Consider the following 23,992-nt stretch of genomic DNA (forward strand, 5'->3'; position numbering starts at 1 on the left):
AGATTCCCTGAGGGAGGCTCTCTGCTCCCACAGCGAACAGCTCTCCAATAGCCAGGGTAACTACTTTTCTGTCTGTTCATTTTCAGGTTTGCATCGGTACCTATTCTATCCTCAAGGGATGCTCTGCACAGTCTTGGAGGCCACGCCTCTCCTCATACAGCAAGACAACCTCTTTATATGTTTTCTCTAGAGGTCTCTCCTCTACCAACCCAATCTACAATCTAACAAACTATTTTAATAGCCCGGGCTCCCGCCCTGTGAACTGTGTTTAAATGATTGTGATGATAAAAGCTTTATGAAGTCACACAACTCATCTGCTAGGGTTGGCCCTTTATAAACTTTTAACCTTTTACTAAGCTTTAGAACAATTTGTCAACCTCTCATTGGCAGCCCTCATGCAAACGTCTCAGGCTTTCTTAATAAATGACCCTGACATTTAAATGCATCAATTTAGTAAAGTTACTTCAGGGCAAACTTTTGATTTAGTTTTTCTAACCTAGTTTGCCATGTACCGTATTTACACGTTTTTCTTATTTGGAATATATAAATTATTAAGCTTTTAAACTAGATTTTAACAGATGCAATATTAGTTATTTATTGGACATGCACATCAATCAGTCGATTATGAAACTATTAAGACATGAAGATTGACAAATATATTTATAATGATAATAATTATATGCTTATATATGCGATCAGGCTTTTTCAGTGAGAGTAGTGTAGGGAAAGAATGCCCTCTGGGTATGAAGCCAAGATCACTCCACTGCAGCACTGATCCAGCGAGCCATCATGGGACAAGAGCACAAGTTCAGGGTACAGGAGGGAACATAGCTGTACAAAAATACCATTATAATAGAAATAAACCAAAGAATAAGTCACCTCAATGACAGGGCACTATATTGTAAGAACACACACTCTTTCAGATGCAAAGCGCTGTGAGATTTTCATGCAGCCATGGCAGCCTCATGAGAAATATGAATTCCCAAAGCAGAAGAGCTCACACAACAAAGCTGGGTCATTTAGGAGGGAATGGCTCACACAGTTTACCTGGTTGCTTTATTCAGCAGTTGATGACGGAGCCGACTGCAAATACTGCATAGTTTTTGGTAGAAAAACAGGACAACATGCAGAGAAACTTGGCAGGTTATACAAGTCCTTTACAAATCTGGGGTTCAGCAGTTACAAAACCGAAAGAATATCTTCACAAAGCAGCAGTAATATTTGGCAATGATTTCGTATCTGTGATGCAACAAACTAAAACACGTGCACATCAGCAGTTGAATTCATACAGAAAAAGTGGGAAAAAAACCCCATGCCGAAGCTATTACATTTAAAAAAAAACGATTTTCATATTTTAGTAACTCCAAGTATTGCTTATTATAGTTGTACTCTTAGTATGTTACTTAAATTGACCTGCAAATGCATGTCCTCAAGTATGTTATAAATGTGTTGAGGTGGGGTGGAGTCACAGGGATTTTGTGAACCAGTCAATCTACAAGACTAGATCTGCCCCTGTTAGTATAAGTAACACTGGGTGCAACAGCTCTCACAACAGAAGCAGCAACACCTTCCAGGAGAGGACTCGCGTCACAGCTCCGGTTTCAGAACAAGAAGTAAGCGTAAAGCGCCATCGAGTGGTTCAAGTGAGTATTTCAAATGTATTTACTTATTTTGTATAATGCTTCTCTGTCTGTTCAGAAACATGAAACCCAGACATCAGAAAATACTCTAAATGACAAGTTTATTTATTTATTTAAATAAGGAAAATTGTAAACTACACAGGTTGAAGCGTAAACACCCCAGGCAAGCTACAAATCCAACTGGAATTATCGTCAGAGGCAACCACTAAAACATGTGCCTAGAATATTAAACAAACTGTTTTATAATTTAGTAATGCTTTTCCTTATTTTATTTGTCTGCATGTCTTTCTATTGAAGTTGTAACATGTTCATCGAGTTTAGAATGTAATGTTAAAATAGAAGTTATGTTTCTGTGTTTGTCTTCATATACAGTTGTCCTGCGTTATACCGCCCCCTTTATAACGCCACCCCCTGCATGCCGCCAGCTATTCTCTCTGAACAAATGTCACCAATATAAAAACAAGTGCTATTTTTACCCGTTAGATCTCCACCCCGCTGTCCGCCACCCGCCAACTTCCCAAGCCAAGCAAACGTAAATATAAGCATTGTAGTTTCTCTCATTGTAGCGCCCACGAAACAATCATGGCCAATTAAAACAACAAAGTCATGCAGTTAACCTTTGAATCGCGTTCCTAATTCGTTGTTAACTGACCGTTCAATCCAATGTCATCAACACTCCCGCTCCCAAAGCAAAACAGAAAGTACGACATGGCGAGTCGACCCTACATTTAACACCAGAGCAAAAGAAAAAACATCTGCATGTGTACATCTGAAAATAAGAAAGCAAGCCAGCAAGACATCGCAAATGTTTTCTAACCTAAGTGAGGCATGTTAATCAAAGCACAATTGGAGACATTCTAATGAAACAAATGGCTTACCTTGATGGAACGGGTCGATTTGTTTAACCTGAAAAAAAAATTACGCAGTCTAAAATAAGTGACTTTTATAAACCACGGTAAATGTTTTTTTTTGTTTGTTTTTTTTTAAACAAGTTCTGCACAGATGAAGGCTGACTTAAACTAAAGCGTCCGTTTTGTAAACAGCAGAATAGTTTTTTTTTTTGTTTTACTTTTCGTTTAAAAAGTCTTTGCCTGCACATATTCAACGTTTTTTTTTAACTGCTTAAAAAGGAATGGTGTTGAGCTTAAATTGCTTTGTGAAATAAATAGACGGCACCGTTCAATGGGGGTTAGTGTTCAGCAGGCTTACAGCTGCGCCACAAACAGTGAAGTAGTGAAGTTCAAATGACAGTACAGTGTAAAAAAAAACCCAAAAAAAACGCTTTTTTGTTTTTTACAGAATTGCTGTTTGGGTGATTTGAAACTAAATGAGAGATTTATTTATTTATTTATTTATTTATTTAAGTATAAACTGTTCCTCAAAAGTAACCATGTGTGTTTCATACAGAACGCAAAAGATGATAAAACGTCACTAGTAGACCTACTGGTTGTGTTAAGAACTTGTACTGTAGATTTAAAAAAGATGAATGTTTTATTAAAATGGCCTGGAGGTACTGTAATTGTATAACTAAAAAAGTAAAACGGTTGAATTTATTGCAAACATAGAAGGTTGTGTGTGTTTTTATATTATTTTTATTTATTTTTTGACCCTCACTATAACGCCACCCTTATTGCTCGTTTTTGAACGGGCAATCAATCAAATTGAACAGCGTCAATTATTGAAGCAGTTTATATATTTCTAGTGGTTATTTAAAGATTACAACAATACTACTACACGACTACGACAACACTACGACTGGTGCTCCTCTTTTGACAGCCTTCAACAAGAAAGTTGTTATGGAAATCCACGCCGTCAAAAGCACACAGAATATATCTGCTGATATTCTGGAAGACGAGACTCCCTTTCAAAGCGCGTAGAAACAACCAATCAGCAGCGACAGTGCTTCCCGGCAGCTTTTCTCGAAATTCTCTTTTTATATTTATTTTCTGTGAACATTAGTTTATGGATAATCTTGTTTGTTTTTAAACCAATTATTATTATTTATTTATTAGCAGACGCCCTTATCCAGGGCGACTTACAATTGTTACAAGATATCACATTATTTTTACACACAATTCCCCATTTATACAGTTGGGTTACAAGAAAATCACAGTTACAAGAAAAAAAGAGTATTCTACAGTCCATTCATTTTAATTCCGTACATGGTCTTGTTGTACTAGTGCTCAAATATACACTCCCTTTTTTCTTTCTATATTTACCCGAAACCTCTCTTAATATAATTTTATGAAATGACACGTCAGCACTGTTCTTGCATCCAGAGCGCGTCTGCCGATGAAAATAAAAATACGGCTAAAAACAAAACAGTATTCGGTTCAACAGAGAGTTAGTAACTTAAAAACAATTTTGTGTCTGTTAAATTTAATAGTTTCACAAAAAAACTGTTAGTTTTAAAACTAGAGCCTTAATAGTTTTGTTTACGGGCTTTTTGTTCTTCAGCCAAGGAGCAGAATGAGGAGGAACCAAAGAAGAAACAGCAAAGAAAACGACGCTCCTAACAGTGAGTGACATTGCTATTGAAAGACTCCAGCCTGCTCCTGGTAACTAGGCTGCTTTAAAAGTGTAATACGTTTAAATAAATTCTAATGTAGAGCCTTAGTTATAAATACATTAATATACTAAGTACAGTATAAAATACATTAGGATTGTTGTGTGTTTATTAATGTCTCTTAGGTGTTACAAACGTAATTACACATGTAATGTTCAGTTGGAAAAAGCAGAAAATGTTCAATATTTAATAACGGAATCCTATTCTTCTATTCCCCAATGCACAAAGCATAAAGTAAATTATTTAAAAAATCACGTTTTGTTTATTTTGGTCAGCATGCTCCAAAGACAAAGTGAATAAAGAGAGCGTGTACATATTTCACAACAGAGCTTTTAATAACCCAGTAAGTATTGTTTAAACTGTGTTTTATTTAAAAGCTTTTCCCCACTCACGGGTTACACATGCTAACACCGTGTAACAATTTTTTTTTTGTTCCTGGGTAGTAAGTGTTATTTCCTAATTGCTTATGCCTCAAAAGTATAGAAACTGGCTATTATTCCCCACAAACTTTGCTTTTGTGACCAGGACAGTGATATTTTGAAATTTACCTATTTTCCAGAACAGGCTGAGTAAACTTGGAGTAACTTCTAGAACTTTCTAGAACTTTCCAGTAATATAAATAGCTGCTCCATAATGGTAACAAGTACCCGTCTCTTCCCCTGGCTCACTCGGTGCACCTCAAAGAGGATTACAACAGTATCAAGACCTTGCTGGACGCCTTGAAGTATGATGAGTACAGCTGGGAGGTCATAGGAGACTTCAAAATGGTGGCATTCCTGATGGGTCTCCAAGGCGGTTTTACCAAGTTTCCCTGCTATCTTTGCCTTTGGGACAGCAGGTACACCAAGGCGCACTACCACAGGCGGGACTGGTCACAGCGGACCGAGTTCTCTGTGGGGAGGAACAACGTCAAGTGGGAGCCACTGGTGGACCTCCGGAAGGTGCTGATGCCACCACTGCACATCAAATTTGGCCTTATGAAACAATTTGTCAGAGCTCTAGATAAGGAGTCGGCAGCCTTCAAGTAGCTTCAAGACTTCTTCCCTAAGCTGTCTGAGGCAAAGGTCAAAGCCGGTGTCTTCGTCGGACCACAGATAAAGAAGATCCTGGAGTGCAATGAATTCCCCAAGAAGCTCACTAGTAAGGAGAAAGCGGCTTGGAACAGCTTTGTCGCAGTGGTTCGGGGCTTCCTGGGCAATCACAAGGCCGAAAACTATGTGGAGCTGGTTGAGACTCTGGTGAAGAACTACGGCACAATGGGCTGTAGGATGTCCCTCAAAGTCCATATCCTTGATGCTCATCTTGATAAATTCAAGGAGAACATGGGAGCGTACTCGGAGGAGCAAGGCGAGCGCTTCCACCGGGATATACTGGACTTTGAACGCCGCTACCAAGGACAGTATAACGAGAACATGATGGGAGACTACATTTTGGGGGCTGATTCGTGAAAGTGATTTACAGTATAATCGTAAATCTCGAAAAACTACTCACTTCTAAATCTTTTGTAGTCATTTTTGTATTACTTTAGTATAAATACATGTTAATTTGGATTCATATGTTGTTTTTTTTTCTGACTTTATGTGAACGAAAAGACACAAATTCGCCCGTTTTCTCACTGGAAATAGGTAAATTTCAAAATATCACTGTCCTGGTCACAAAAGCAAAGTTTGTGGGGAATAATAGCCATTTTCCATACTTTTGAGGCATAAGCAATTAGGAAATAACACTTACTACCCAGGAACAAAAATTGTGTTACATAGTGTAATCAAAAGCAATCTGAGAAATCACCACGCAAGTCTCACTCAGCATGTAATGTGTGCAGCAGCAGCATCTTATTAAATTAAATAGCGCTTTATAAAACTGACTAGTGAGTATGCGATGTTTAAACTCGACACAACAGATACATCTCACCACAACCCTCCGATTTCAGAACAAGATCGGGTTCGGCATAGAATTCTATTGTGTTTGCCACGGACCGGAAGGACTGCGGCACTGTGCAAAAGTCCACATATCAGCTAATGCTGGTTTACAATCTAGGGAAATTATGCAGGTTACCGTCATCGGTGTGAAAACAGACTCGGAAATTATTGGTCAGGTTCTCTTGACGACCGCAAAGCCTCAGTAGGATCATTTCCTACAAAAAAAAAAAAAAAACACTCGGAAGCCCCTCCACTGAGTGCCAGTGCAGTGCAGTGTTTAACTGTTCCATGAATCCTCCCTCAGATGAGGGAAATCAGTCTGCTTTCAATTCACACATGCCATTTCATCTCGAAAATGTTACTATAAATGGCAATGTTCAATGTAATGTTTATGGTAAATAAAAAAGTACAAAATATATGTTACACTCAAACAGTCTTCAGGGAGTATATGTTTTCTTAAAGCTAGGGCGTGCGGTAAGGATTGTCTTACATGGGTTATTTCTTACGTATGGAACAGATTGTGTATGCATTAATACAATTAATTCAATATAAATTATTTATCAACTGAGTTTATAGCACAAAATTAAACAAACATATTAATAGCCCCCCTCTCCCTTTTGACATCATCCGTGTTGTATTTTTGCAGTGTTTCTGCTGTTTTAGGTAGCTCAGTTGTTGAAGTGCTGGGCTGCAGTGGAAGGTACTGGTTTAAAGTAGCTGAACACTATTCTTTTGCAGTGTCTGAAAGCAAAGCAGAATCAAATGAAGAAACACAAAGGGAGACTCCCTCCCCTGAGCAAGCCCGACGCATTCTGCCTGAGTTCAGGATTGTGCTCTTTGGGAAGACAGGGGCTGGAAGAGTGCAGTAGGAAACACTATCCTGGGCAGAAGAGAGTTTAGATCTAAGGTCGATGCTGCCTCAATAACAAAACAGTGTTTGCTACTGAAAACATTGCTGTGGTTGACACCGCGCAGGCTTGTATGACACAGAGCTCTCTTCAGGGAAAGTTAAACATGAGGTTGTGGAATGTGTTTCTCTGTCTTCCCCAGGACCCCACGTGTTCATCTTGGTTAGGGTTAGGATTATGGTTAGGATTGCTGGTGGAGACATTGCTGTGGTTGACACACCGCAGGCTTGTATGACACAGAGCTCTCTTCAGAGAAAGTTAAACATGAGGTTGTGGAATGTGTTTCTCTGTCTTCCCCAGGACCCCACGTGTTCATCTTGGTTAGGGTTAGGATTATGGTTAGGATTGCTGGTGGAGACATTGCTGTGGTTGACACAGCGCAGGCTTGTATGACACAGAGCTCTCTTCAGAGAAAGTTAAACATGAGGTTGTGGAATGTGTTTCTCTGTCTTCCCCAGGACCCCACGTGTTCATCTTGGTTAGGGTTAGGATTATGGTTAGGATTGCTGGTGGAGACATTGCTGTGGTTGACACAGCGCAGGCTTGTATGACACAGAGCTCTCTTCAGAGAAAGTTAAACATGAGGTTGTGGAATGTGTTTCTCTGTCTTCCCCAGGACCCCACGTGTTCATCTTGGTTAGGGTTAGGATTATGGTTAGGATTGCTGGTGGAGACATTGCTGTGGTTGACACACCGCAGGCTTGTATGACTGTGGCAATGCGCCCCGCCCCTGTGTGCATTTGTGTGTTATATGTTGTATGTTGCGTGCGTGTGTTAATGTTGGTGTATAGAGATTGGTACACGGGATATAAACGGGTCTGTGTTTCACGTGTATTTAAAAAGTGTAGATTTGTATTTAGGCACGAGGAGAGCACAAATCACTTCACGTGCTGGTTAAATGTAATATGCGAGCACGGGGTTGCACAGAATTAATTCACGTGCTGGGATTCAAGTGAATAATTAATTAGTAATTGAATCCCAGCACAACAGTATATATAGATGCACATTTTCATTCAGTCGGGGTTAGGTGTTCGGTGAGTGGAGAACGGGAGAGAGAGGAGAAAAGTGAATATAAAATAATCGTTAAAATCTGCTCACCGTGTTTTGTCTGTGTAGTCCGTTTTGTTTGTCTTTTTATTTTGGCGTGTAGTGCCGTGTCCTGTTTTGTTTCAAACCTTTTTATTTTCTGTATTGTTTATTAAATGCTGAGCGCGATCACGCGCCCAGCTTATACCAAACCACATCTCTCTGTTTATTTATTTCCTGGCTCTGGTCTGACACCACCCACTCCGGCCCTTGGGGCTGAACCAGCAGGCATTTTCCCTCTGCTGGTGGCTTGGGTCCCAGGGCTGTGGAAGCCCCGACTTGCCTCCCTTTGGGCTGTGGACGCACCGACTCCTCCCTTTTGGGCTGTGGACGCACCGACTCCTCCCTTTTGGGCTGTGGACGCACCGACTCCTCCCTTTTGGGCTGTGGACGCACCGACTCCCCTCTCTTGGGCTGTGGACGTTCGGGCTCCCCCCACTCAGGCGTAGGACGTTCGGGCTCCTCCCACTCAGGTGTAGGATGTTCGGGCTCCTCCCACTCAGGCGTAGGACGTTCGGGCTCCTCCCACTCAGGCGTAGGATGTTCGGGCTCCTCCCACTCAGGCGTAGGACGTTCAGGCTCCTCCCATTTGGGCTGTGGACGCTCAGGCTCCTCCCGCTTGGGCTGTGGACGCTCAGGCTCCTCCCCATAACTGCGGAAGGGACAGTGGGCGAACAGGTGATCCTGGTCGCAGAGGAGGCACCCCGGCGATGGCTTGTTACATCGCCGTGGATGCCTGGCCCTTAGGCGGCACTCCTCCTCCCTGTCCTTCACCTCTTTATCCGTCTCTGCCTCCCGCTTGGGCTGTGAAGGCAAAACCAGCAGGCATTCACCCTCTGCTGGTGGAGATGGGGACAGCAGGTACTCACCCTCTGCTGGTGGAGATGGGGACAGCAGGTACTCACCCTCTGCTGGTGGAGATGGGGACAGCAGGTACTCCTCTGCTGGTGGTCCTGCTACCTGGGCTGCTGTTCCATTTATGGTTGCCTCCAGGTAGCTGAGGACCAACCCCACACCTTCCTCCCAGGTGCTTACGGTCTGTTCCCTCGCATACGTCTCCCATCTCTCCCTGTCCATCAACCGCAGGAACTGGACGACTACTGGTATAGACTGGGCCTCCAGCCCAGCATTTTCCAGCATCCAGTCCCGCACTTTGATGGCGTCTTCTGCCATTTTTTTTTTTTTTTTTTTTTTTTTTTTAATCCAAGAATGCGGTTCCTGCTCTGGCCTGAGTCCTGGAGGCGCTATCGATCCCACGCAGGACACCACGTGTCACAAAGACGGCCGGAGTGGGTGGTGTCAGACCAGAGCCAGGAAATAAATAAACAGAGAGATGTGGTTTGGTATAAGCTGGGCGCGTGATCGCGCTCAGCATTTAATAAACAATACAGAAAATAAAAAGGTTTGAAACAAAACAGGACACGGCACTACACGCCAAAATAAAAAGACAAACAAAACGGACTACACAGACAAAACACGGTGAGCAGATTTTAATGATTATTTTATATTCACTTTTCTCCTTCTCTCTCTCCCGTTCTCCACTCACCGAACACCTAACCCCGACTGAATGAAAATGTGCATCTATATATACTGTTGTGCTGGGATTCAATTACTAATTAATTATTCACTTGAATCCCAGCACGTGAATTAATTCTGTGCAACCCCGTGCTCGCATATTACATTTAACCAGCACGTGAAGTGATTTGTGCTCTCCTCGTGCCTAAATACAAATCTACACTTTTTAAATACACGTGAAACACAGACCCGTTTATATCCCGTGTACCAATCTCTATACACCAACATTAACACACGCACGCAACATACAACATATAACACACAAATGCACACAGGGGCGGGGCGCATTGCCACAATGACACAGAGCTCTCTTCAGAGAAAGTTAAACATGAGGTTGTGGAATGTGTTTCTCTGTCTTCCCCAGGACCCCACGTGTTCATCTTGGTTAGGGTTAGGATTATGGTTAGGATTGCTGGTGGAGACATTGCTGTGGTTGACACAGCGCAGGCTTGTATGACACAGAGCTCTCTTCAGAGAAAGTTAAACATGAGGTTGTGGAATGTGTTTCTCTGTCTTCCCCAGGACCCCACGTGTTCCTCTTGGTTAGGGTTAGGGTTAGGGTTGCCGGTGGAGGCAAAGATCAAGGAAGTGGAACAGAGGTTAAAGCAGCAGTATGAAGAGGAACTGCAAAGGAAGGAACAGGAGCTGAGAGCCAAGTACCAGAAGGAACTGGAGGAGCTAAGGAAGAAATGGAAGTTAGAAAAAATAGAAGAGCAGATTAAAGAACTGTCAGAAACGCATTGGCGAGAGCTGTAGGAGATCAAGAGGTTTCACAAGGTCAACCAGACCAATGCGAGAGAAGAGGCAGAACACTATCACATTCGATTATGCTGCAAGACTGCTGAGCAACATTACCCACATATTCACAGATTTGAAGTTGTAAATATGTCAGCTTTATGCTGACAACACACACTTAAACACAACATGTTTTGTTTTGTAGATTTGTGTAGAAAAACAGAATTACCTACCTGGACTTGAGTACTGCACACAGGTGAATCATTTCCCTTTACAATTTAAATAAAACCATAAGGGTTCATTGAAGGGAAGTCATCTTTTTACATTACCTGGTACATTCAGTGGTTAATAAATATAACTACTATTTATGTTGTTCGTACAAATTGAGAATACAACCTGTAAGGAAACGTTTTAGAATGGTTCTGATCCTTTTGAAAACTGTTAGAATGAGAGGACAAGGAGTTATCACTGAATCAATGCTGGTCAATATTGCATTTCTTGGATATGCCTTTTTGGGCAAATCTGAACACGTTTCTTTGAATGAAAATACCCATTAATGCTAAACTAACATCTGAATAGAGCTGATTGCAAAATACAACAATAATCCCAGAATTTAATATAATGTCCAACTTTAGTCCCTTATACTACATGTATTGTTGGGCTGTAACCTCTTCAACCTGATCTTGAACATACAAATTGACATTTTCTTTTGCTTATCATCCTTCCCATTCTCTGACAATGTTGCACAAATTACAAATCACTCTCAAATCACTCAAATCATATATATATATATATAAAGACATTGTCTAGCATTATATCTGGAACTTCTTTCAAAACTGCATATTATATATGAGATCTACACAGTGTGTTGAAGTGCACAACAGGTCATTTTTGTAATTATTTAATTTTCTAGAAACATTACACACACACACAGAGTTTTCAGTAACAACTACATATGACAGTATCCACTAGATGGCGCTATGCTGCGTTTTAGTGATAAGGCTAAGACCAGGCATCCTAGTTTTTCGCAATATAAAAACATTCTCCAATAAAAAAAAATACAAATCCTCTTTATTCCTCAATTAAAATAAGAGGCTAAAATGGAGTCGTGTCCCCGCCCCCGTGTCACGTCATAAGACACACAAACAGCGCTATTGAATAATAACAGTTAACATATTTATTGATAAACGTTCACATTATAAGGAAGTAACACGCTCACCAGAGCCATCAATCAATAATATAAACAAACGCACCATTTTACTTTAAACATTACAAATACGTCTGTCTAGTTACAATAATAAAATAATAAATAAACAGTATTCATATTAGTTCATCTCCGAGTTAGTCTTCGTCATCTGAATGGCTATTGCCAAACTCCCTCACCCGATGTTTAGGGGTGATGTTTATCGTTGTGGGCATCTTTAAACAGCTTGTTCAGTGCTAATAATGCACTGGATACTGAAGTGAACTGCAGCTACGTTTCAACATGAATGAGATCCACAGCGCGCCTCGTTCAACCTTGATTAAGTACATGTAAAGCTAAATTGCATGTGTTGATGATTATATATGATAAGTGCATTAATTTAGTTATCAAACGAACAAAAAAGCATTGCATGTCTTTTAGAATTTAATATTTCGGCGTTGAGGTGACTGATGATAGAATAGTAAAGCGATATAACAATACCTTGTTTCTCTCCATGGATATTGTGAAGCAAAGCACCGCTAAGTTAAAGTAAGTTACTGCTTTTCATGTGTAAATATCTGTTAGCGTCTGTATCCTATATGTTTGATATTGTAATTGCGTTATTATATTTTTCTGTGTTTTGCAAGACTTCGGTATTATCGATACTGAAATACGTGCATGATAACGATATACAATTTTCATATCGTCGCCCAGCCCTAGAAATAAGCATCTGTTTGAACTAATTTCCAGTCTGACTCCGGATTGATCTCACAGTAAAGGGGGCGTTGTGACGTAATGAAATAGGCGTGTCTTCTGCAATTACGCACCTAGCATTCGAGAGAGGAGGAAGCAGAACTAGCGCGGTGTTTACTAGGGTAGGTAAGAAATCCGACTTTGTGTATTTCTATTATGCTCGATATAAACGTGTTATTAATGCAACGGGGAACTAGAGAAACCAGTATGGATAATATCTCAGCGTGTAAATAATGTGTTCTGATTATTTGAATCGTATAAGCTAGTAGTACAGGGACGCACGTGGTGAAGTAAATGAATCTCTAAACGCTAGCTTAGTTAAATTGAAATGATACACGGTTTGCTATATTTGCACAATGTTGATTAGAGAGTGCATTAGTTAACAGTAAAGGTGTAAGATAATACCGTTGGAAAGGATCACTATTTCCACACACTTTCATTCTTCTAAGAGTGCGGTTTAAACTGGAGTTATTTCATAAACACACAGCAGCTCCCTAAATGCAGACACGTGTGTTTGAGTAACAGAGTGTATTGTATGAAGGGAAGCACCGAGCCCGCCTTCCATTCAAGATCTGTTGTATTTAATTCCAATTATTGCTGTTTTTATTGTAACACACGTTTCGTTTTTGACGCGCAGGCTCTGCAAATTCAAGTTAATGAATTTAACTCACACACTCACAAATAGAAAATGCTGCCAAATGTTTGCTCGTTAAGCTTTAATGCCGGAATTTAATACAAATGCATTATAGAAAATACAGAAATTATGGTTTGTCAATGAAATATAGGTTCTGGGCGGAGAGAGTCGGATGTAGTAGCTACTAGAGGCCGCTAGGGGGTGCAAAAGAAACGATGTTGAAATAATATTAGCAGAGCTAGTGTTAAAATAATAGTAACATAGTTTGATAGTGACGTTTAGGGGTAGAGGTTAGGGGTGATGTTTAGTTGTAGAAGTAGGGGTTCATTTTAGGGGTTAGGTGTAAGTTGCATATGCTGTGGCATGGAGTGTAGTTGCAGCTGTATTTTACTGTGTTTTGTTTTTTAAATAACTTTAGATTTGTTTTCTGTATATTTTGCTTTAATATAATAAAGGTCAAGGATGAGAAACTTAGAATGGTGTGTTTTTCAGTGTGTGAGTTAAGTGTTTAGTTTTTTATTTGCACCCTCTTGCTCCCTCTAGTGGCTACTACATCCGACGCTCACCACTCTGAACTGAAAGGTAACATGCAGTGAGGCTTCAACCTGTATTTCATGAATAAATTCATCATTTCTATAATTTCCTCACTTTATTGCTGTTAAAATTACCATTTGAAGCTTAACGAGCAGTAAATTGTCAGAGTTCTATTTGAGTGTGTGAGTTCAGTGTACTGTACCTCCGCGTTTATGTTTTGGAAGCACTTTTAATTAACTTATTAAAAAAAATAATTTCAGATGAATGTTAGTAAAAAATGTTGGCATAATTACTATTAACAATGTTGATAAATGCATTGTTTGGAATGCCCTAATACAATCATTTATGATAATAAACTTTTTTTCCCTCTTTTTGTGTGGCTCCATTTCTCTCCAGTAGAAAGAACAGATCTCTTCTAACTTGCTCCAGTATTGACACAACTCTTCCATGACTGGAGTTCCATCCTTCTTATAAACCTGTGCAGAACTCGATTATAACAGCATTGTGTTTGTATTCTAACAGTGCCATTCTCAAACTCCAGTCCCATTCCCAACTCTCTCCTCCCCTGTCCCTCTCACACTTTCAGCACCTTCTGCTTATCTAAACCTGGCCTCAGTCCCAAACCTCCCCTCTTAGAGCTTTATATATCTCCTGGAATTGAGACACACAGTTAAGTTTCGTTTCTTGTGAAATCATCACTCTTTCTGTCTCGCTGCAGCAAGAATGGCTTCAAACTTGTGGTCAGAGGATCAGTTTAGTTGTTCACTGTGTCTGGAGCTATTGAAGGATCCAGTCACTATTCCATGTGGACACAGTTACTGTGTGGGGTGTATTAAGAACTGCTGGGATCAGACTGATCATACAGGTGTCTACAGCTGCTCCCAGTGCAGAGAGACATTTACCCCAAGGCCTGTTCTGGGCAGAAACATCATGCTGGCTGAAATTCCTGGAGAATTCAAGAAGAGAAGACTCAATCCTCCTCCTGCTCAAAGTTATGCTGGACCTGGAGATGTGCCGTGTGATTTCTGCACTGGGAGAAAGTTCAAAGCTGTGAAATCCTGTTTGACGTGCCTGGCCTCTTACTGTGAAACACACGTCAGGCCACACAGTGAGGTTACTCCATTAAAGAGGCACAAGCTGATCAATGCAATTGGAGATCTGGAGCAGAAGCTTTGTGCTGAACACCAGAAGGTTTTGGACATCTTCTGCAGAACCGATCAGACGTGTGTTTGTGTGTTGTGTACAGACAAGGATCACAAGAACCATGATAGTCTCAGCTGAGGCAGAAAGGTAGTGTGAAACAGGTAAGGGTTTGAACCATTTCTGTGATATTTAACATGTCCATGTCCAAAGCGCTTTACACACACACACACAAAAAAAACCTTTCAATGAAAAACTGTCTACTACAAAATGTTATAAAAATGAAATAAATACACATTAGGTATTAATTATGAAATTTGAAAAACAGTAAGATAAAAAGCTAATTGTAAAAATAGAACAAAGTAAAATACAAAAATGTTATACAATTGGAATAAATAAATAAACTATCCAGTTTAATTGTAAAATTTGAAAAACTAAAATAAAAATCCAGTTTATAAAAATAGAACAATTAAAAACAGTAACATTTAAAAAAAAAAATCTTTTGGAATTAGAAAGTCAAATAACAAATGTGAACAAATATTAAAAGCTCAGGTAGTTTATAAAATGAGTTTTAATCTACATTTAAAAAGCATTAAAGTCCCATCTTCCTTGACAGCAACGGACGTTCCATAATCCAGAGCTTAATAACAAAAAAGCCCTCCCTATTTTTTTTGTTTTTGGTATACTCATAACATTTTTCAGGATAAAAGGTGATATTTTGCAATTGAGATTGATAAGGTCACAAAGTTCTCAATATGTCCAATATTTGTATTATTCAAACCTTATAGGACATTTCACCTTTTACTGGGACAGGTGTGAATAACACAGCCTGCTCTGAAATATCCTGTGTTGGGTGTGACAGGATATCACTCAATGCCCCATCACAAATGTCACTGTGTCACTGTGTTTCTACACAGAAGCAGCTGGGAGAGACACAGACAGAAATACAACAGATAATCCAGGAGAGACTGAAAGAAATTGAGGAGATGAAACAGGCTGTGGAGTCACTGAAAGTGGGTATTGACAAGAGGGGATTATTATTATTATTATTATTATTATTATTATTATTATTATTAACAGATGGACTGGAACACATCTACAGAAGTTTACTGTCTATGCCTGATGTGTTTTTGATATCAATTCTAACCATGTCTCCTCTACTGTGTTCTTTCACTCAGAGATCTGCATGCATAGAAATAAAGGAAAGTGAGAAGATCTTTACTGAGCTGATCCGATCCATTGAGAATATCCACACTGAGGTTATTGAGCTGATTGGAGCTAACGAGAAGGCTGCAGTGAATCAGGCTGAAGGATGCATGAAGAAACTGGAGCAGGAGATTGCTGAGCTAAGGAGGAGAAACACTGAGCTGAAACAGCTTTCAGAGACAGAGGATCACATCCATTTTCTACAGGTAACATCACTGCTTGTTAGAAAATCTCAAGTCCATAACTGGGACAGTTTCAGACAGACCTCTCCAACTGAATGAATCCTTGCTTTTCCCCAGGAATGTTTTGGACCCCATTCTGTTTCACTGAAAACTCCTTTTCTCCACTTTCCTGTTGTAGAATTTCCAGTCTCTCTGTGTCCCTCCTGAAGCTGGAGACTTACCCAGCGTTACTGTCAATACAGACATCTCTTTTGGGACTGTGAGGAAAGCTGTATCTGAACTTAAAGACCATATTGAGGATTTCTGGAAGGGGGAATTAGTAAAAATAACCACAACAGGTTGGTGTGAGATTCCCTTGGTAGATATTTCATATTTCTCAAATAGACCATGGCTTGAGGAGGGACAGGACTTGCAAGACAATAATAACGACCTCTTGCAGATTGTTGACTATATGAATATTGCAGCAGGGAAGAATGAGAAGGGAGGAGGGTAGAAGGAGATGTTTTATTTCAAATGATTTCCCCAGGTTGAAACGTCCCAACTCATTTACAGTTACATCCAGAGTGATGATAGCAGGAAGGAAGAGAGTTTCTAGAGATATTACATGAGAAAACAACACAATAGCATTCAAACACAGACAGAGGGATTCACACATTAAACAACACATTCATTCCATATAGGATGCTAACTTATAGTCCTGCACTTTCTTATCAATGTTTTATAGAAGTTGGAGGTCATGGTCATGTTTGTATTCCAAATCCTCTTCAGTAAAATCTTTGGTTTAAAACAGTTTTCTGTATTTTATTTAGTGAATGCAACAGCAGTTTATACCCTGCGGTCTAGGAGCAGTGACAGACGTTTCAAAGGTAAGACTTTCTTCCAGTAAAACATTTTATCTCCAGAGACATTCTCCCTTTTTGGAAGGACCTAACGCCTCAGTGAAAGAGTGGCTGGAGATGTATTAGATTAGTTCTTGTGTGAAAGATTCCTGATGAGGGTGCAGTTAGCTGGTCATTCACTACACTGATACAGTGTTCACGCCAATGCCCCCCGAAATAAAAAAAAAATGTCCCGCTGAATTTCTCTTAACATGCCCGTGTGTCCCCCTTCCCAGACCAGACGCAATACCAATACACAGCAAATTAATGCATGTTGTGTTAACATGGACATGTCTGACGACAGGCTGATCTTTTTTACTTGTTTGTTTACACTTGCGTTTTCAGAATTAAACTCCTGTGCCATTATCGTCCAGTCCAGTAGAATGCGCTCACACCCTCCCTGGTTACAGACAGTTTCACAGTAAAGCCTAAACGACAACATCAGGCTTGTTAACAACATGGCCCTGCACAATATAACCTTGTGTTACACCCGACCATTACTTCTGGAAGAATAAGTAATCAGCTTTGGCAGTGACTGTTGAAATGTAGGCAATTATATTTGTGCTTAAAAATACTGTGAAATTCATCCGCTGTAAACTTATCTATTTGCTAGACAAACTGTGTCTGATGGAGGGACCTAGCAAGTGAATGGGAGAAATGTGTACTTCTGCGTACTGCAGTACAGTTTATAGACAAAGTGCAGTAGATTTGTGAAATGAAAACCGCATCATTGATTTAAAAAAATATATATATATAGCAAACGGTAACGTTATAAAAGTATGTGAAATGTCTTTTCTATTACAAAACATGCTAAAATTCAGGGCCAAAATAATTCAGTATGTGTTAAGCACCAACTGGCTCTTGGTCATTTCACCAGTAGGCCTATAACGGCATGATTTAAAAAAAAAAAAGTGTATGTGATTTTATACAGCACTGTATATATGCCTACAATACATCTTGCATTGAGAAAACACCACTGGAATCGGAATAAAGGAAATTATTATGTAATACAGTCACGATTTTGGTAAGTAGCATTTTCTAAACCATATCATTATGTGCAGTATTAAAATATGTTAAAATATAGCAAAACCAACAACATTGTATATTTGAAATTTTATTTTTAGAGTTCTATGTAGCACGGGCCATCGTTTAACCTTGAAAAAAAAATACACAGAGCCTGAAGCAGATCCACACATTTATCATATCAACAACATCAACGTGTGTTGTGAAAATAAAGCAAAAATTGTTTTGAAAACTGTCCAAAATATTTACTTGGGGGCTAAGAATGAAGAATCTCAAAGAACAAAAATGCCATTTCTGATATGGAAATTGTCAAAATCAAGGGGCAGCTGGAAGGTAAGAAATTAGCAGTCAGGATAATGGCATTTAAATACTACTACTATTAACTGGATCTGTTGGTAATGTGGTTTCTTCTAATGGTTTTCAAACTTTGAAAATTCTGAATTGGCGGACAGCGCCTTTTGTTTAGTACCACTTGCCAATCTACTGCAAACTTTTGTCTTTTAATCAACATTTAATCGATAAGACCAGACTGATGTGCTATGGCAGAGCGTTCAGTGCAGACATGGCTAATTTACATATTAAATAGGTACGTTTGAAATAAGCCTGTTTTTTTTTAAATGTCATATAAACAGTTGGGCGGTTACTGCAGTCTGTCTTTGGGATAAAAAAAAAAAAATACATTTTAATAAACTAAAAGCCTCGTCTTTAACTCGTTTTATTTCCTGTGTGCGTTCGTGCCTTCAAATCGATATTTATTTTTTTTCAAGGTCCCGATTTAAAGTTTATTGTAACTTAAGTACTATTGGTTCATTTCAAAATACAGAATTTATGGCCAATCAGAAACTGAAGTATTGGCATGCGGTCTCATTTTACAAGCCATTACTTCTGGTGTGAAAGTAAGAGTTTTTAGCTTTCAATCAAGTGATAAAATACGGATTGTTCGCTCAATACTAGAACATTACTAGCAAAGGGCGATCAAGACGAAATACTGTCAGATTAAAAACGCCAAAAATGTCTTGTGACTGAAGCTCTCAAATTTCCCTGCCATCATCCGTGATTTGTGTGGTAGCTAGCAGGGACATCCATCACACTGATACTAGGTAAGCGTTTTATTAATTTGCATCAGTACTGTATGTTATAGTCACCAAGAATTAAAAAATGCCAATTACATGTTTTCGTAATAAGGTCAGCTATAGAGATGCGTGGATAGTGAACATTTCTTTGCCTGCTTTTCTGTAATTGTATTAGCAATAAAAATACATGATTGCCATTTACTATCAAGGAATAGTCTTGTCATTCTGAGTGATTGAGGCTAGCACAGAGGCTTTGATTAATTAGAATAAAATGATGTTTCCAACAACTAGAAACCTGTTTGAGGGACTATTTTTATCCAAAAGTAAAAAATTTTCTGTAAATACAGTAACTTTTATAATTGTATCCATCGCACACTCCAAGGCTTGTGCGTTTTGTTGCATCATGATGTTATTGTACAGTCCTTTTTTCTGTTTTCATTTTATTATGACTATCTCAGATGGGGATATGCAGTGGACTACATTTTTTGGAAATGGGTATGCAGCTTAAAAAGATTGCAAACCCCTGTTCTTGGTACAATGAATGTCCTCTACTCAGTGATACACCAGCGTCACTGTGACACATTTCTCAATATTTTCCCCAACAGTGACAGTGAGTATTGTAGAGACACCTTGGTTGTATCTACACTTTACAGTTTTATTTTTTGTTCTTGAGAAACAAAAGGTCAGTAAACTCTGTTGGCATATTTAAAACAAACAAAAATAAGAAATAGTGGTTGGTTCTGACAAACATATGAACCCCCTCACTGAAGAAAATGTCCCCCTAAAAATTTGACGGGGGGCCATCTCTTGGAGCAAACACTGATAAACTGAACAGATGCACTTTGTGTTTAAAGATTAAGAGCGTGGCAGATTACTGTTTGGAGTCTGTGTTGTGTATTAATCCTCATGTTTCAATTCTATTTCTCTCTCTTTTCTGCCCAGTGAATGAAGTTGCAGTTTACAGTCTGCAGGCTACAGAGCCAAGGAACAGAGCTGAGTTTTTAAAATGTAAGTCTGTTTTCACTGAAACATTTGATTGAAAGATGTGTCACTCCATTGTGAGAAGAGCTAACACTACAGAACAGGGAGGGGTGGAGCTTGAGGGCAGCAATTATTATTATTTATTAGTAATTGTGAACCCATTAATCTACACTCCTCTCCAACTAGTATTGGTTCAGATGAATACATGCAGAATGACTGGGGGAGGGGCATTTGTTGCCTGTTTTTCCACTCAGACCTTTCTCTCCCTAAATATCTTGGTATCCCTGAAAAGATAATCATCCCATCTTTTAATACATGTACAATGCATGTAAAACCAGTTGTGGGGTAAAATGAACAGCTATCCCTCCCAGTCATCCTGTGCTGGTAGTAAATGTATATTGCAGTATAACTGCACTTGTGGGATGGATTGCTCATTAAAATATTAGACAGATATTTGAAGAGTGGATGATATTCTATTGAAGATATTTAGTAAGCAAGGGGTCTGAGTGGGGAAAATGGCAACACATACCCTGTAGGAACATTAAGTGAACTGTAATTGTATGCAGAGTTGTATCTGATTAGTTCCAAGTGAAAATAAAGAGATAACTTATCCAAAGTCAGGAACAAATCTAAAGGAAGAATTATAGATCAAATCCATTGATTATCAACCTTAAAAATCACAATAAAGTAGCAGGGAGCATAGAGGAGGGAGGAGGCAGCAGGGGGGGAGCTGAGAGGAAGAGGAGGGAGGAGGCAGCAGGGATAAGGGAGGAGGGTAGAGAGATCATGGAGGAGGGAGGACTAGAGAGGAGAGAGCATGGAGGAGGGATCCCCCAAAATAATACAAATAATCCTATTACTCCCTTCTGTACCTTTGTACCTCAATGCCTGTTCTGTTTTCAAGCTGTAGCCTCATGTCAGAAACAGCCATTATAAAAAGAACCTGCTGTAATATGTATTTGTCTGTCTTTTTGTTGGTTCTGTACCATTGAACCTAGTGGAGATTTTCTCAGTGATTTGACTTTTCTAACTCTGTCCTACCCGTCCTCTTCTCTTCAATCAGATTCCTATCAGCTCACACTGCACCCCAACACAGCATATAGAGAGCTATGTCTGTCTGAAGGAAACAGAAAGGTGACACGGAGGAGTGAGACCCAGCGATATCGTCATCACCCAGAGAGATTTGATAGCTGGCCCCAAGTGCTTTGCAGAGAGCGTTTGTCTGGGACTCGCTGTTACTGGGAGATTGAGTGGAGGGGGGGAGGGGCTTATATAGGAGTCACATATAAAGGAATCAGCAGGAAAGGAGGGGATCGTTGCTGTCTCCTTGGATGCAATGACAAGTCCTGGAGTGTGTACTGCTCTGATTCCAGTTACTCTGCCCGGCACAATAACAATAAAACTGCAATAACTGCCCCCTGCTCCCCCAGAATAGGAGTGTATCTGGATTTTAATGCCGGCACGCTGTCCTTTTATGGCGTCTCTGACACAATGACCCTCCTGCACAGATTCCAAACCACATTCGCTGAGCCGCTCTATCCTGGGTTTTGGATTGGTTATGATTCCTCTGTAACAATCTGCCAGCTGAACTAGACTGTTTTGTGTTGTAAGAAGCCCTTTGTATTGAACTCCCTGTCTGTCCTCTCCACTCCTCGGGTGAAGGGAATGTTCAATCTGACACAATTTTGGATGAAAGGGGGTAAAATGGCGCCACCTGCAGAGCGAAATGAGGTGAATTATTTGTTTTTATGCTTGGGCATAACATTTGTAATTGTAACAGTCACACGTGGACAGCTGTTTCAGCATAAAACGTTCAATATGTCGTGAGTATGATAAATATCTCTTAAGGTGGTTGTAGCTCACTAAATAATTCCACAATGTGTTCCTATATTGCACTTCCATGGCTACACAGGACTCAAATGTGCAGGTTTGAAAAACATGACAGGCAAGATTCTCAGAAAACCATGATCTTGTTTTGAATGGGATTTTGTGTCTCAAATGGATATTTATAGTATATAGCTGAACTTTTTGGGATTTAGGTACAGCTTGCAAATCTATAAACCGTGAGGCTTCATGGATACCTTTATACAGAAAAGCAATAGGTACAAGATGCCTTTTCCTCATGTTATAATTGTGTTTGTAAATTATCTCATTGGAAATGGTTGCATATTTACTCTAACTAGCATTTAATTAGATGCATTGGGTCAACTCGTCAGGCAGTTCAAAGTTTCAATATTATAATCTTTTGCTTATTTTAACTATAATGTGAGTGAAATATCATCACAAGAAAAGACATTTCCATGGATATCGTAAATCACAATCAAATTGCATTACATGTGCAATCTGCCCACAGTGGAAAAGCAGAAACGTGTTTTAAGCCTGGCCTTTGTCGCCCTCTTCAGGACAAACTCTGCAGCTGCGCAGAGCCTGATTGAAAGCAATTCTTTTCACTCGGTGTGGTTCCATTGGAAATGTAGGGCTCTATTCACACAACCTTAAGGACTGTTACAATGACTGTTTTGTAGAAGACTCTTTATGCTTTAAATCAAGTTGTTTAGAGAGGGGGGAGCAGTTTATTGTTTATTAATTTTAGTGTTTATTATTATTCAAAGCACTGTTTAAGGTCAACAATCTTTTTAATCAGGTTTTAAATTAAAACCAAAACATGAATGTAAAGAAGGACTATTTTAATAAGCATTTGTTTTTTTATGTTTCTGTACTTCTAATGCAAACCTTTTTTTCATGTACTTTTTCTTTAAATGTTTTGTACAGTTTTAATTTTCAATAAATGTTTTGTTCTGCACCTACTTCTGAAATGAACATAAACTAAGTGGACTATCAACAGCAGCTGCTCTCTGGAAACGTGACGTGCACAAAAAAGCTTTGGAGAAAATGTTAAAAACATATAAAAGATATTCTACTATAACAATGACCACACAGTGTTGCTTTAACTAAACAACACCAGCAGACCAGCCTATTTCATACAGGTCTTTGTAACTAAACAATACCAGCAGACCAGCCTATTTCATACAGGTCTTTGTAACTAAACAATACCAGCAGACCAGCCTATTTCATACAGGTCTTTGTAACTAAACAATACCAGCAGACCAGCCTATTTCATACAGGTCTTTGTAACTAAACTATACCAGCAGACCAGCCTATTTCATACAGGTCTGTGTAACTAAACTATACCAGCAGACCAGCCTGTTTCATACAGGTCTTTGTAACTAAACAATACCAGCAGACCAGCCTGTTTCATACAGGTCTTTGTAACTAAACTATACCAGCAGACCAGCCTATTTCATACAGGTCTTTGTCCAGTGACTGCTGGGTCTGATGTAGTAAGAAAAAAACAGCGATTCAGCCTATTGTATCTTTCAAAGGTTTGCCTGCCAGCTGAAGGAGCCAATGATAGCAGGGTAATACTATTGTGAAGCTGCTCAAAGAACACTACAGGTACAGTCCTGAATCCTCCCAGAAGCTGAGGGTGTGAAGTATAGAAGAACTGAAATGTCCGCTCTGCTGGCACGAGCCAGTGAGGCTCTGTTGTCTTCAGAGCGTGAGCTCGGGTTCAAATGATTTCAGTCGCTTCTCGACTCTGGGATGAAGCTATCAGACACTTCCAGATGGTTAGTCAAGCTAACAGCCCCTAAAAGACTAAAACATCCCATTTAAAACACATGAAAGCCCCGTGCAGCCAGTCTACCCAATCTAAGTGCTTGAGAGGGAGAGAGGTGTAAAGGGAAGGGGTGTATATCTCACTGCTCATGAACACACTGCTCCCAGGTAGGAAACCCACTGAAATCATTTGAACCTGAGCTCGCGCTCTGAAGACTACAGAGCCTCATGGGCTCGTGCCAGCTGGGCACGCTGAAGATGTGAAAAACCTGCTTTTATTTGATCCCATAATATTGTACTTTTTTTCTTTTTATCTTCTTTCAATTAGTGAGAATCAGTTATCATGACATAAGAGAAG

The 23,992-nt window shown here is 39.6% G+C and overlaps 2 protein-coding genes and 1 long non-coding RNA gene across 8 annotated transcripts; all 3 read left to right on the forward strand.

Annotated features, from left to right (window-relative positions):
* Window positions 1-1,558: 1,558 nt before the first annotated feature.
* Window positions 1,559-5,982, forward strand: LOC131723210 (uncharacterized). Its single transcript, XR_009320172.1, has 3 exons — window positions 1,559-1,643; window positions 4,098-4,158; window positions 4,766-5,982. It is a non-coding gene; the product is annotated as an uncharacterized LOC131723210 (long non-coding RNA).
* A 6,162-nt stretch (window positions 5,983-12,144) lies between these two features.
* LOC117962882 (E3 ubiquitin/ISG15 ligase TRIM25-like) lies at window positions 12,145-15,656 on the forward strand. 5 transcript variants are annotated; one of them, XM_059016724.1, is made up of 3 exons: window positions 12,145-12,491; window positions 14,252-14,837; window positions 15,591-15,656. In XM_059016724.1, exon 2 carries the CDS (start codon window positions 14,257-14,259, stop codon window positions 14,812-14,814), a length of 558 nt encoding a protein of 185 aa, XP_058872707.1. In that variant the 5' UTR covers window positions 12,145-12,491; window positions 14,252-14,256; the 3' UTR covers window positions 14,815-14,837; window positions 15,591-15,656. The 5 variants fall into 5 exon arrangements, with proteins under 5 accessions (XP_058872707.1, XP_058872704.1, XP_058872705.1 ...); XM_059016721.1 differs by having other exon boundaries at window positions 12,151-12,491; window positions 13,930-14,837; XM_059016722.1 differs by having other exon boundaries at window positions 12,151-12,487; window positions 13,930-14,837.
* LOC117432766 (tripartite motif-containing protein 16-like protein) lies at window positions 15,456-22,819 on the forward strand. Of its 2 annotated transcripts, XM_059016698.1 has the most exons (6): window positions 15,456-15,686; window positions 15,852-16,085; window positions 16,240-16,399; window positions 16,871-16,927; window positions 19,978-20,043; window positions 21,080-22,819. In XM_059016698.1, exons 1-6 carry the CDS (start codon window positions 15,561-15,563, stop codon window positions 21,607-21,609), a joined length of 1,173 nt encoding a protein of 390 aa, XP_058872681.1. In that variant the 5' UTR covers window positions 15,456-15,560; the 3' UTR covers window positions 21,610-22,819. The 2 variants fall into 2 exon arrangements, with proteins under 2 accessions (XP_058872681.1, XP_058872682.1); XM_059016699.1 differs by lacking the exon at window positions 16,871-16,927.
* The last annotated feature ends 1,173 nt before the right edge of the window (window positions 22,820-23,992 follow it).

The sequence above is a fragment of the Acipenser ruthenus genome, chromosome 53, assembly GCF_902713425.1.
Source record: "Acipenser ruthenus chromosome 53, fAciRut3.2 maternal haplotype, whole genome shotgun sequence".
NCBI lineage: Eukaryota > Metazoa > Chordata > Actinopteri > Acipenseriformes > Acipenseridae > Acipenser > Acipenser ruthenus.